The following is a 14,887-nucleotide window of genomic DNA, read 5'->3' as shown; positions in this document are numbered from 1 at the left end:
CACGTTGGGAAATTTAGGAGTTAAAAATTATTTTGTTGAGCCACCAGGATAGTTGAGTTACCTGAGAAGCCAGTCTTTGGAGGGGAAAAGACTGAAGACTTATTTCTTTAAATGAAAGCTCAGGAGTAATTGGATGTGCTGCACTTTTCCTTGTCAGGGCAGGCAATCTGTTGCAACATTCCAGGTTCAAAAGTTCCTAACTTCAGAAATCCAACTTCAGTCAAATCAACCTGGGTCCTACAGGCCACTAGAATTTCCGCTGGGTGTGTTTTTATCTTCTTTTTTTTTTTTTTTCAAGGTAGCAATGAAAGTTAGGGCAACTTGACCTCTTTGTAGTTAAGATTTGAAAGAGTTGAGATTCATAAAACATCATAACTGGTTAAAACTTGTCCAGAAAAACTCAGATCTGTGGCCACCACAGAAATCTGAGATTCCTGTCTTGGAGGTACTCAGCATTGGGCAACATTTTGTGTGGAATCAAGTTGCAGCCTTAATTACTGAGCAACCACAGTCTCTGTAGCAGCGATTTATCAAAAGCAAAAGGGCACAAACTGCAGGGTTGGTGCAGGTGTGGGGAATGCAAGAAAGGTCCAAAATGCTGTTGGAGCACTCCAAGGGAAATAAGCCCTTCTTGCCGTGTAGTGAGGTTGGCATTCATGGCTGGTGTCCAGCTGAGGTTGTTTGGAGGTGGATCTTGGAGCTGTCGTGCATGTGTGTGTTAAAATTTTGCACCAAAATTTATAAAGTACTTTCCGTGTGCCACCTAGAACTATTGACCTGAAGTATTTTGTATTTCACCTCCTTTCCAGCCTGCTGGAAACCATGTCTCACTACACAGACGAGCCAAGATTCACCATAGAGCAGATTGACCTCCTGCAGCGCCTGAGACGCACGGGGATGACCAGGCATGAGATCCTGCACGCCCTGGAAACCTTGGACCGTCTGGACCAAGAGCATAGCGACAAATTCGGGAGAAGATCCGGCTACGGAGGCGGCTCCTACGGCAACAGCACCAACAACGTCCCGGCGTCCTCCTCGACAGCTACGGCTTCCACACAGACCCAGCACTCCGGGATGTCCCCGTCCCCGAGCAACAGTTACGACACCTCCCCACAGCCTTGCACTACGAATCAGAACGGGAGGGAGAGTAACGAGAGGTTGTCCGCCTTCAACGGGAAGATGTCGCCCACCCGCTACCCCCTGGCCAACAGCCTGGCCCAGAGATCCTACAGCTTCGAGGCTTCTGAGGAGGACTTGGACATAGATGACAAAGTGGAGGAGCTGATGAGGTGAGTGGAGGTCGTTGTAAGAAGTTTGGAGGTGAGGAAGTGCCTCAGCAGGAGGGGATGCGTTGGGAGACTTGCTCAGATAGGGGTTGTAGGGTGGTAAAATGCTGGTGGCAGGTTGTTCAGGGAGGTGGTGGATGCTCCGTCCCAGGAAACGTTCAAGGTCAGGTGGGACAGGGCTCTGAGCAGCCTGATCTAGCTGAAGATCCCCCTGCTTATTGCAGTAGGTTTGGACTACATTACCTGAAATGTCTCTTCCAACCCACACCATTCCATGAGGATTTGATGATGACGATCAGGAGAGCAGGAGCTGCTTCAGGCAGTTGTTCCTGCCGATGCTCCAAGGGTCACCATCCCAGGACCTCTCACTTGCCTTGTGGAGGCAGCCCCTGCCCCTGTGTGGGTGTCCCACAGTCTGACTGTTGAAATAATTTTTTCAGTGCCGTACCAAAAATTGGGATTGACGTCAGAGCACTCATTTTCCACCCTACTTTTATTCAGGATTCTGATCAAATATCAATTCACATGACTCCTCCTCCACTATTTCACACCCGTTGTAATTCCTTCCATAGAGAGGGAGAAGAAGGAATCCAGCTTGGATTGGTCAGTGCTTTCCAGTGGGATCTGGAGAAGATGCGTGTTGTTTGTTTATAGTTTGTGGCACTGATTTGCAGAGTGGTGCAGGAAAATGCAAATAATAAAGAAGTTTTCTCTGAGAGCCATTTGGGTGGGGTTTTTTTTCAGGGCTGACCTTCCTTTACTTTTAGCAGCTTCCTTTTCAGCGTTATGGCAAAGATGAAAGAAAGGGATTATAGTCCTGAGGATGAAAGTCAGAGTCAGTGGGCTTTGAGAGCAGAAAGAAATAAGAGGAAAGGCCAAATGTCTCAAAACAATTTTGGTCATAATGTTGGATTTTATTCTTTTTTTTCCCCCTCAAACTGCTCCATTCCTGAAGTACCTGTGGGAGCACTGGGGTCCATAGGCTCCAGAATGGAAATGTGTTGGAAGTAGTTTGGAGATTTCAGGGAAAGATGTGGCTTTTGGGGGAGAGGATTAGAGATGAGCAATAAGAAAAGCCGATCAACCTCATTTTGCTGTCGGCTACAGGATGATGGAATTGTGCAGGAAGGGGGTGAGTACATAGAGTGCCAAGTTCCCATGGCTGAGGTTTGGGTTCCTGTGCAGTGAGTCTCAGGTAATGCTTTTAGTGCTTATTTAAACTGAAATTACTTGTGTTTGCAGGCATATGGAAGATGAGTGTTGGGTACAGGAATAAAAATGCACCCACAGCACAGCATTTGTTTTGCATTTACATTTGCAAGGTTGAGTCTGCCTTAAATGCAGCTGGGGCAGGAGGGGAGAAGGGGAAGGGAAATGTCTCATAAAGCCTAATAAAGGCTGGCGTTAATTGCCTGCCCTTCTCAGGAAGGGAGAGAGGAAGAGGAGGGGCAAACTATGTGTTTATTGCAATTGAAATTTGCTGCCTATCACAGTATATATGCAACCTGCAACCTATTTGATTTTTAACACAGTTTTAGCCCCTTCTTAACTACCTGTGCAAACCTTGTAAAAATCATACAAAGACCTCAGTTCAGTCAGTGCAAGCTCTGGACTAAGCAGGGGGCTGAAGGAGGGGTGTGAGGACAGAGGCTGCAGAATTTTGGATCTCTTCCTTGGGATGCTGGAGGAGGTTGGTGTATGCATATTCATTTGGGTAACTAACCATGCAGGCCCTGCTATCCTTTATTTTTTATTTTTCTGCCTCATTTTTATGAGTGAGGTTTTTATGCTGGTATGAGAGATTTATTCATCGCTGTGTAATGAAACTTTGTACATTCCATATGGCAGTGCTGCACCTAATATGAATTATATGGGACATGAGTCATCCATTCTCCTGCTATGGTACTTTGATCAAACGTGACACTTGGTAAAGGAAGTGTCCAGCACTGAGGCACCTGGGCTGTTTTAATGCCAGCCTTCCCCACTCCTTGTCCCCTAAATAAAGGAAATAAAGGCATTTTGCATCTTGCAGGTGTACTTTGGTCTGTCCACCTTTTTGTGTGTCCTGTTGTTGTTTTGTTTTGGTAGGAGGGACAGCAGTGTGATAAAGGAGGAGATCAAAGCCTTCCTCGCCAACCGGAGAATTTCCCAAGCAGTTGTTGCACAGGTAACAGGTAAGAGCTCGGGGAGTCCTTTCCTCATTTTGGGAATTTCTGTGTCTGGGCTGCCTGTCTGAGCACGGTGCAGATGTTGGAATATCACTTGGCTTTCTGCATTGCAGTGCAGATCTGTCAGCTTAGTCATGATAATGTATGCCTTTGATTTAAGACCCATTGTCCTGCACATCATGGAACTTCCCCAGTGAATCACTTTTTTTTTTCTTTTTTTTTTTTTTTCCCCGTGGCTTGCGCTGGCAGATTTTATTTTACAGCATTATAATAAAGCCTGAAGTTCTTATCTTAAAATGAAAATGGTTTTCCTTAATTCTTAAATTGTTGTTGAGTGTGGCAAATAGATGCATATCTGCATCTCTGGGTATGGAGAGAGAAAGATAATGTGTATTTATATATTAAAAAGTATATGAATAGTCAGGGGACACAGCTACAGCTGGTACCACTGCAGCCAGGAGTTGGAGGATGAGAGTTGGAAGTTTTATCCATCCTTTGAGTGACAATTAATGAAAATCTGAAGGGAGGTTGAGGGATGACCACAGCAGCTCAGGTTTTACCTGGAAGGAGCAGTGGTTCTGGGTGCCCTGGGCCCTGAGCCTTCTCTCTCACATCCAGACAGGTGAACTCACTGCAGTGGTGCCACTTCTTCCCTGGGTGTGTTCCCGGGGCTTTACAGAGAGGGTAACAAAGTCCTGGTGCTCCTCCATGGGATGGGGGGTTGTTATTTCTCCCTTCCAGGCACGCAGGCCTTGCCTGGAACAGCCTCAGAATCATTCTGGTTGGAAAAGCCCTCTTAGACCATTGAGTCTGACCACTCTCCCAGCACTGCCAAGGCCACCACTGATCCATATCCCCAAGTGCCACATCCACATGGCTTTTAAATCCCTCCAGGGATAGGGACTCCAGCCCTGCTCTGGGCAGCTGTGCCAGGGGTGGACAGCCCTTTCCAGGCTGGAATTGTTCCCAGTATCCAACCTGAACCTGCCCTGGCACAGCTTGAGGCTGTTCCTTCTCATCCTGTCCCTGTTCCCTGGGAGCAGAGCCCAATCCCACCTGGCTGTCCCCTCCTGTCAAGGAGTTGTGCAGAGCCACAAAGTCCCTCCTGAGCCTCCTTTTCTCCAGTCTGAGCCCCTTTCCCAGCTCCCTCAGCTGCTCCTGATCCTCCAACCCCTTCCCCAGCTCCCTTCCCTTCCCTTCCCTGGATTCACTCCAGCCCTTCTTTTAGTACAAAGACTTGATGATAAAATTCAGAAAGCTCAATCTCATGTTACACCTCTAAGATTTGTTAACTTTTTAACCCGAGCTTGGATAAAGATCTTGAGAAAGACAATTTTTAAGGTTCCCTGATGTCTGGGAATGCCAAAGTAGTAGGAGGGAAGTTTATTTTCTGATATTTCCAGGAATTGCAATGTCATAGGAACCCACCTGTCTGGGAGCTGTGGATTTGCAGACATGGCAGCAGCTGAGGTGGGCAAGCACAAACTGGTGCTTGAGCCACAGAGCCAGGAATTCCTTCCATGTTTCCAATATTTCTGTGATCCTGGGTAAAACGACTTGTCCTTCCCTGGTCTCAGTTTCATCTGGAAAATCATGAGATTAACAATTTGTATAAATGTAAAGGATTTTACTGGTCTTACCAGATGTTAGCACTAATACTTCAAAAATTAATGTATAAGTTGAATTGCTTAAATTGTACCTGAACTCTAAAATGTTGGTAGTTAATGGGTCACTCTCCTGCTTTTGTTCATTCCTTGCCTGAATAAAGTCCTGGAAGAACCCATCTCTGAATTAACCCAGCAAGTCAGGCTGGCTTCTCCTGCAAGAGAAGTAGTGCAGAGAGAGGAAAACTGCACAAAAGGAGTTTTTCCAAAAGGAGCCAACCTTTTTGTGTCAGTGAGACTGTGGGGTCACTGAATCAGAATCACCACACCAGATCCTGTATCAGTGAAAGGAACGGATCTAATTATAATTAATTGAGTTTCTTGGTGTGTGTGTGTTTGATACCCTGCAAGAAGCTGTAGGAAAGGCAAGACCAATCTCCTCACACCTGATCCTTTCCCTCCTTCCATCCTGAGCCTGTTCTCTTGGATTTCAGTGGGCATTAAGTTGGCATTTAGCCTTTGGGAGCTCTCATTGTTTCCTCCTGTGAGTAAATGACACCAACCATCCACTTCAGACGTGGCTGACTGAATTTCACACACCCTTCCCACTCCTGTGTAACACGAGGGGGATCCACAGTGTGCTCCCAGAGGGACAAGAGAAATACTGCAGGGTGTCAGTGGGGACAGAATGAGGGCTGAGCTGAAGGCACTGTGGTATTACCTTGTTTTCAAGCCAAATCCATGGGAAAACAGGACATCTTTGCCTCTCAGTCATCCTCCCTGTGCTTGGTGGGAGCTGATTAGTTTTAAATAAACCCCCAGCCTTGTGTAAGTAGTTGTGCAGCACTTACATGCCCCACTTAAGTATGTAGTAATGCTTATCTGAGAGAAATGGTAAATCTCAGAGATGTTTGGAAGGGCCAGATTAAAGAGTGTGCTCAGCTCTAGCAGGGAGAAACATCAGCTTCCTCTCAAAAGCAGGGAGTGGTGAGGAGTGACTGAAATAGCTCAGGACAGAGATCCGGAGCAGAGCGTCCCAGGGCTCTCCCTTCCAGAGCTGTCTCAGGCCTGATGAATGCTGGATGACTTTGAGTATTCTTCAGATGCCTCCCACATCCCTTTCAGCTGGGGAAGAGACTCCCAAGGAATGTCTGGTAACCACTTCTGGTTCAGTAGAAAAAACAGTTTGTATAGGCAGAGGCTTTGCAGAGTGTATGATCCCAGATGGGGGTCAGGATTTACAGCCTTAGTCTTACTGATAAAGATTTTCAGTAAGAAGTCACTTGTACAAGAGGAAAATAGAAAAATTAGCTTTTAGTCTTCACCCCTTCTGCCTCGGGAAGAGGCAAGAAAGAAATGAAAAATTTATGGCTGATTCTGTCCAGGAGAGTGGCTTGGCTACCTCTGCTGGCAACTTTTCCTTTCAACCTCAACCAATTCTCTGTTTCCCCAGTCCATATGACCTTATTTATCCCCATTCTGTAACTTGTCATGTTCTGTCCTTGGAGCAGAAACCTCTATTGCAACTGTGACCCCTCGAAACTTCCTTTTTACCTTATTTTGCTAATTCTTCAAACTACACCTTCATTCAGAAACACATTTCTCATTTTTCCCCATCTTAATTCCAGCATTGCAAAGCACTTAGAGAATCCATAGTCCTACAGAGCAGCTCTGCATCAGTAAACAGCTTTTCCTCTTGTTTTTCCTGCTGTAGCACAAGGCAAGGGATGGAGAGGGAAGATGCAGGAGAGAGGAACACAGAGCTGAAGGTTAAAGTCAGCTGTTGCAGTAGAAAAATGTTGAGGCTCTCTTAATCCTTATAAAATTACCAGAAACTTTAAAAGTCATTTAGATAATGACTCTGAAGGAAGAATTAAACCTGGAAGACATTCTACAGGGCTGCCTGGTGTATGGAGAGGACAGGGCAGGTTGGAAAATAGTAGCAGGGTATTAAAAAGTGACTTGAAAATAAAGGGATGATTGATAAGAAGCAAAAACTTAGCATAGCACTTACTAGTGCTGGTCCTAAAAACAGGAGCTGCTTTTTATAGAAACTTTTTTAATGGTGTCTGTAATAAGATAAACAAGAAGCACTTGGGTTGGGCTCTGTATAAATAATCTCCTACTGATAAGAAAAATGACAGTATAAACAGGAGCTAATAATAGTTCCTGCAGAATTTCCTATCCTGGTGTTGGGAGCTCCTTTTAGCATCCCTGCAGCCTGCTCAGGGCTGGGGGTTCAGCCCCACGTGGGGCAGGTGAGCTGCCAAATTTTTATCAAATATAATTTGATGTTGTGTGTTGCAATTTGCTTAAATTGCCACAAGAATTGCACTTGGGCACCAGGTTATGGTCAGAAGGCAAAGGACGAAGAGAGAAAATTAAACTTCTCTCAGAGATGCTGTGTGAGTTTTCAAAGTTAGATGGAGGGTGGGGAAATATTTTCAGGAGTTGATGTCTTTCTGTTCTACAGTAAAGGAGAGAGGGAGGAGAGCACAGGGATGAGCCCTCTGCAGATGGGCTAAAGTGATTTGATGGATGATGCCTCTGCAAGGTTTGGAAACACTACCTTTCCTGTTTTTTATACATATGGAGTGAAAGAATTTAAAAAAAAAAAAAAAAAAAAAACTTATTTTCCTGAGGTTACAGAGCAGAAATTTCAATTCAATTTTCTCAGTTCTTACAAACATAAAAACCAAGCCACCATTTAAAAACAAAAACAAAAACAAACCCAAAAAGCCCCATTAACAGTAAAATGCAGAATTCATTTATTGGGTTGTTTTAAATACACATTGAGCTTTCCAGGGTGCAGTTGTGGTACCCTTCCCAATTATTCTGCTTGTACAACTCAGCCCTGTCCTCCTTTCTCTGCTTTAATTGATAGGAGATCTCCAGGACTTGGCTTTAGATTATGCTAAACACACGTGCAGTGGAGGGCAGCCTTGGAGCACTGCTGGAACAAATAAAATCCCCACAGGTTTGGAGCCCACACAGAGGGATGCTGAGCAAGTGCCAATACACAGGGAAACTTAACTAGTTCCCTTGTGAAGAGAATTCAGAAAATTCCTGAATTACTGATCATCTCAAATGGCATTAAACTGCATTTTGAGAAACATTTTCCTTCTTTTTTTTTTTTTCTTTTTTAATACTCATGACAACACAGAGATTTGTTTTTCTATGATTTTGATCTTTGCAGGTTTTCTGTAAACAAGCTTGCTAATCTCTTAAATTGATAGATGTCCTTTGCAAGCACTTGTTCTCTGAATCTGGGACTTTGCTTACAAAGTGAAGAATTAAAACACAGGCAGTTACTTTCTTCTCCGGGTCTGACGTATTCCAGGTGCCTCTGAAAACCTCTCCTGAAAGAAACATTAAAGAAATGCAAAGCAGAGCTGCTGAACAAATCTATCTGTGAAGGTGAAAACCAGTTCCCAAAGACTTGATGAATAGCAGAGTTGAGGGTTATGAGCAGATTTGAGCTGCACATAGCAGTGGCCTTCTCTTGATGGATTTTGCCATTTATTTTATGTATTTGGAAGGGGAACTCTCCTCAAGTAAGTTATGTAGGAGACAGCAGGGCTGGCCAGGGTAGTGAGCACAGACTGTTTTCTTTATCACTGGGAAGTGTGACCTGCTGTGGGAAGGAGTGTGTGTGACACAAGCAGTCAGCAGTTAAACTGCAGTAATCCTTTGTGGATACCACTTTCCTTCAGTATTTTCTGTGAGAAAACTGCTGGTGTCCATAACCAGGTGTGTTCCTGGCCCTGCTGATGCTGAGCTTGGAGCACTACAGCCTTCCTTGAGATCCCTGCTTCACTTGGAGAGTGAATTTCTTCAGCACAGCTGGATTTTCACTACTCCAGAGAAGTTATTTCATTAATTGCTTCTGGCAGCAGGATGATTTCTTTTTTTCCTGCCAGTGCAATTCCCTGAAGCAGAGTGTGATTAGAGACAACGTGACAGGAGGGTCCTGGTGGTCACTGTCCTGTGAGTCAACTGTGTGAAACCCACTCGAGATGCAAGAAACTCTGACACGACAATTTGGGGGGTTTGTTTCTCACATTGAAAGGAGTTCAGGATGGATTTGGATCCCACAGCACTGGGATCTGGGAAATCCTGGATGAGTTCTCCTGAAAGCCTTTGCATGTAACCTTGGGTTGGTCAAGCTGTTGGGATATGGTTTTGGGGCCACCAAACCTTGCTGAAGGTACAGATAAATTTTATGCCTTAAAAACATTTTGCAGAAGCAGCTTTATATGAGCTGTGAGGACTCACAGTAAGTCAGAGGCTCAGCTACTGTGGCTAAATGACAGCCACAAAAGGATCCCAGCACAGATGGGAGAACTTTGAGGCAGTTCAGGACATTGGGACAGTGCATCGTTTGTGGAAAGAAGCTTTTTATAATGATGGTGGCACGGGTTGGTCAGGAGGTTGGTGTCTGCCCCATCCCTGGAAACATTCACGGTCAGGTTTGACAGGGCTCTGAACATCGTGATCCAGTTGAAGATGTCCCAGCTCATTGCAGGGAGTGTTGGACTGGATGACCTTTAAAGGTCTTTCCAACTCAGTTTTTTCTGTGATTCCATGAAAGTGGACATGGCAAGACCCAACTTGAGTTTTTTGGCTCCTGCTGCTGTGCCTTGCCCTCGAGCATGTTGAGTGGTGGCATCTGTGCCACGTGTGACAGTGTCAGGCAGCCTCTTGAGTAGAATTTGGATTTTCCACTCCTGGCAGACATTTAACCTCTGTTTATAATTTTTTATCTACCAGTGCTTTGTGTTTGTATCTTAGGTTGTTATCCAAATACTCAACACACACTAATTCACTGCAATAAGTGTAAGTGGACCGTAGTAAACAAGTAAATGACTGGAGTGATTAATTAATGGGAGCAGGGCAGCCAAAAGCAGTGAGACACAAACCTTTGTGTCCCACAGCCCAGGACAAGAAATGGCTTTTATAAATCATAATAGGTCAAGAGCTGCAAATTTTCAAAGCTTGGACTTTGCACTGGTGATCAGGCATGCAGATGGCAGGATTTCAACTAGGCTGGAGCCTTGTTTTGGGCCAGAGAGTGTTATCAGCTTACACTGACTTCTTTTGGTATTAACTTGTGTGCTTCCACAGTTACTTGATGTAAACTTGGCAGGGTCTGAGCGTTGTGTTTGGTTGAATAATTCCACTTCCCCAGTAGTATAAACTCAGTTTTAGATCCCACTGTGGGCCCTGGGGGTAGGCAGTTCTTGGCTGCCCCAGCTGTTCCTGAACTCTGTCAGTTGAGGGCAAGGCAATCTCTGGGAGAGGGTTCTGGGAAAATCAGGGTCTGTTTTGTGGGCACAGCTCTGCTGAACAGCAGTGAGCTGCTGTATCTGAAACAAAACACACCCATCCCTTTCCCCCAGGACAATTAAAACTTCATAGCCTCCAGAATTCTGTTTGAGGAAGAACAATTAAGAGTACAAACCCAGTGATTTTAAAAATCTGGTTGGTGTAAACCCACTTGAATATGATACCTGAGAGTCAAGTTGAGACATTCTGAAGTTAACTACCTTCAACACACACAAAAAACCCCATAATAAACCCCCAAATTGGAAGTGATAAAACTACAGGGGGCTGTTTTTCATGAATTAAATATGATTATGAGAGCTTATAAAGCCTTGATGTATCTCTAGAGGGGGGAGGTAGTTTGGGTTCTGTGTGCAAACCAGCCTCTACCTGCCCGGGTGATATCACCAAGCAGGTGGTGGCACAGGTGGTGTTGGCAGTATATTGGTACTTGGAGCACCTCCTAAAACTTCACTTTTCAGGAGAGTTTGGCTGTTGTTAACCTGTTCTAATGGCTGAAGGGCCTTGTGGAAGGCACAGGGAGTTCTGAAGTAGTGCTTCAGTTACTCAGCAAACTGCATTTTTTTACATTTTCAGATGAACGTAATGCTGACCTCTTCATGCACTTCTAAACCTCTTGTTCTGTTTAGTTCCTTTGCTGATCACTTTTTGCCCTTCCTGCATTGATCCTTCATTCCCTGTCACACTTTAGAAATAACTTTTCTAACTTCAAGGAATTTTTTCCCTTTCTTACTGTTTTCTTAGACCTCTTGCTTTAAAAACTGCAGTGTTTTGTCCCTCCTCATGCCTGGGTACCTCGAGCTTGGCTCCTGCTTTGCTGACAGACAGCTGCTCTATCTGGTTTGTTTTCTGGCCATTGTTACAACTGCTGACAGTTGGTTTGTTCCATTTCTGGGCTGATGTGATCTGTATCACATAAACTGTTTTCTCTGTTTATCTCCCTTCTTATTCAAGCATTGAATGATAAGGATTTCCTAACCATCATTATTTATATATAATATTGGGGAAGGGGACTTGTTCCCGTTTCACAGATGAAGTTTAGGAATCAGGGAAGGTATGGACAATTCAAGTTTGTGATAGCTTTGGCTTCCCAGTTTTTACCCTCTTTGCTTTTGGGCTGATTGTGCAGATTATTCCAGGGTGTTCCTTGGGTGAGGTTGAACACAACCCAAGGGAGAAATTCGCACAGTTTGGGACAGAGCAGGGAAGCTTCAACTCTGCTTTTTCTGGAATTGAAGCATCACAAGTTACCAGGCTTTGTAAGACACCACCTTTTATCAGTAGATAAACCACTTAAATATGTTTGGTAAAGAAGAACTTTTCTCTTTCTCTCTTTTTTTTTTTTTTTTTTTTTTCTGTTCTGGTTTTTCGCAGGTATCAGCCAGAGCCGGATCTCCCATTGGCTGTTGCAGCAGGGGTCAGACCTGAGTGAACAGAAGAAAAGGGCATTTTACAGATGGTACCAGCTTGAGAAGACAAATCCTGGTAAACAAATGCAGCCTAAACATCTCCTGCTGTTTATTTACGGAATAGAAGCCTTTTGTTTATTACCACTGATATTTCACCTCTTGGTCTGGGGTACTCCAGAGGTTCTCCCTCTGACCAGGTTAATTTTTAGAGGGGTGGGAACAAATCTGCTTTTTGCTTTGCAACAAATGATGCAGAGCTGCCTCATCCAGACCTGCCTCATCCAGGCTTGTCTGTCCAGTTACTCAGCCACAGATACCTGCCCTGCCCTCCCACCACTCACTAAATCTGGGAATCAGAAGCAGCCACTGAAGTTTTAGTCAGCTAACCTGAAATATAAGCTGAGGCTCTTCAGAATGAGCTAATAGAAACCATTAATAATGCCTGCATAATATAAAGTTGCAGCAAAAAAGCCCCCACACAGTTTGTCAGAGAGGATCTTCAGAGGGTTTTGGGTTGGATCTCAAGCTCACGGATGGGATGTTGATAGTTACAGTGATAAGCTGGAGATGTGTCTTTCAAATCCCACCTGCTTCTCCAAATCTCAAAATAGATCTTGAATACAAAAAAGAGAAGTAAAGCTCCTCATTATCTTTAACTAACCAGCAATCTTCAAAATCACAGTTGAATTAATTTCCTTGTATTGTTCTTCTCTATAGATTTTGTTTGACCATAGTTCTTATTTTTCCCTTTTAACAGTTTTATTGTGAAGATCAAAATATTTTTGTTTAATTTCCTTTAAACATCGGCTTGATTAAATTAACTGTGTGATTGTTTTAAGGAATTTAAAACTCTGGTTCTCTGATGTGAACTTGGCTTCGATATCCAGAATTCTAAGAAAAACTCCAGTGGAAACAGAACCTCAAAACTTCTGCTTTATGTGTAAACTGAAAATCAAATTGTTCCAGCTGATAGTTGGCCTGAGAATAATTCAGATTAAAATTGGGTGGGTTCTGAGGGACAGCTGAGCCTGTTTTTTCTCTTAAGCATCTTAAGATGTTGATGCTTCTTTTTCTTAAAGTTCTTTTAAAGAGTTAAAATGCCAAGAAGCCTTGATTTTTGCACTGGCTGGTATTGTCATACTGAGGATCAGCAGAATTCCTGGGTACAACCATCCAGTACCAGCTGCTTGGAAAGGCTCAAGTTTTACCCTACAAAGTAACTCCCAGACATTTCCCTTTGATGAAAGGTGTTGTCTCCAAAGTAGTGGAGAAAACTTGGGAGTTTTTGAGAGTTGTAAAAACCACCAAAACCCTCTTCAGGTGAAACCTCTTGTGTGGATTTTTCCCAGCCTTGCAGCATTTGCAGTATCCACATGAAGCTGTTTAGGAAATAGTATTTTGTGCTAATAACAGAACCCTTGTTCCACTTAGCTCTAAAATCTTTACTTCTTCCTTTTTACCTTCTTTTTTTCCCCATATCCATGAGCTCAGCTATTGTTCTTTTGTTCTTGAGAGTTATCTAAAGAAGGAAGACTTCCCACACTGAAGGGTTGTGGCTGAAATTGAAATGAATCAACGTTAACTCTGCTTTCCTTTAGACATGGAAAAGCTCCTCCAAGAGTGGTTGTTGGAGTGTAACCTTTTTTCCCAATAAGAGATCTTAAACAGCATTTTCAAGGAGTGTAAAAGGCAAATAGTTTCCTCTGTGTAAGCCAAGGGACTATTTGGATGCACTTAAATTCCTTTTAGAGCCAGACCTCGGTTTCTTTTTAGAGGCTGAGGTAGAAGGAGGAACCTTCAGTATTCCTGTCACTGTCGGGAAAGTCTACCTGAGGAAAATGGGGTTGTGTTTATTTATTCATTGTAGGATAATCCACTGCTTTGAGTTATTGCCATCTATTATACTGCAGGTCACACCAGGTAGCCAAGAATAATTAACGTGGGCATGAACAAATGTGTAAAGGGAGGTACCAACCTTGTCCAGAGAATCCTGGATTTAAATCACTGTTACAAAACCAATCTGGAGCTGAAGTTTTGGCTACTACTTAGAGTATCCTGTGATTAGTAGACAGAGTAGCTGGTCTTGTGTCCTCCTTAGAGCCAGAAAATGAGGAGATCAGTGGAGCTTCCCAAAAAAGTGATGCCATCACCACACTCTCTAGGGTGTGAAAGATTGTCCTCCTTGGAAGAAACTTGAGGGATGAAATGACTGCTGTGTGTTTTTTTTCTAGTTGCTCACTTGCTAAGAGGTGGCATTTGGCTTTCTGTTCTCATACATCCCATCTTTACAAATTCCAGCTGCTGGGATGGAAACCTCAGTCTTTTGAGAGAGAGTCAGGTCTGTGTGCAGAAGGACCTGCAGGTCTGAGTTATCTGAGGGCAAAGTGAAACTTTTGGGAACTACTGGTTCCCCAATTTCTATTATTCCTTATCTTGAAAAACTGGCTCTTCTGAGTAAATCCATTTTTGGACTGAATTTGTGTAGTAGTGGAAAGAAAATATTGAAAGAGTTTTGAAGGACTAGACAGCAGATGTAATAGATTTCTAAACTGTGAAGGGGGAATGGTTTGTGTGGAAAGGACTGGAGATCTCTTGGCAGACTTTCCCTTGGCTCTGCCAGTTTTTCTGTGCACCTTGTAGAATTCACCCTTTCCCATCTCCTGGATACAGGTGAGACTGTTCCCTGTGGGTGACACCCCTGCCTTGCCTTCAGCTCCTCACAGCAGGACCTGTCTTTTACTGTGCTTGTTTAAGCAAATTATGACTTAAAAATATATCAAAAGGGATTTTATTTTTTTTAATATGTTATGTGATGCTTTAAATCATCCACAAGCAGTGCTACCAACCAAAGGACTTGGTGCTGGGGAGCCTTAGGGCAGTTTTAGGGCATTGCTGCTGTTTCAGATGCTGGTCCTATATGGATGAGGCTCAGCAATTCCATCCCTTCCATTCTTTTCCAGCTGGCTTTGAGCTCTTGAATGTGCTGTTTGTTATTTGCCTGGGTTTGATTGCTGGTTTGCATGGGCAGTTTCTGCATTTCTCCTGTCCTTGGTGGTGGGTGTTCAGACAGCACCAGA

General features: G+C 43.8%; 1 protein-coding gene across 9 annotated transcripts in view; it reads left to right on the top strand.

Annotated features, from left to right (window-relative positions):
- Positions 1 to 14,887, top strand: part of HMBOX1 (homeobox containing 1) — a 118,525-nt gene that overhangs the window by 57,605 nt on the left and 46,033 nt on the right. For all 9 annotated transcript variants that reach the window (XM_083857405.1, XM_083857408.1, XM_083857403.1 and 6 more), the window contains 3 exons: positions 810 to 1,289; positions 3,375 to 3,460; positions 11,776 to 11,886. In XM_083857405.1, coding sequence (XP_083713531.1) covers positions 823 to 1,289; positions 3,375 to 3,460; positions 11,776 to 11,886 — 664 coding nt within the window. In that variant the 5' untranslated portion in view covers positions 810 to 822. The remainder of the gene's footprint in view (positions 1 to 809; positions 1,290 to 3,374; positions 3,461 to 11,775; positions 11,887 to 14,887) is intronic.

This window comes from Zosterops lateralis (genome assembly GCF_965231275.1).
Source record: "Zosterops lateralis genome assembly, chromosome: 3".
NCBI classification, from domain to species: Eukaryota; Metazoa; Chordata; class Aves; order Passeriformes; family Zosteropidae; genus Zosterops; species Zosterops lateralis.
This window is presented reverse-complemented; position numbering and strand designations above follow the sequence as displayed.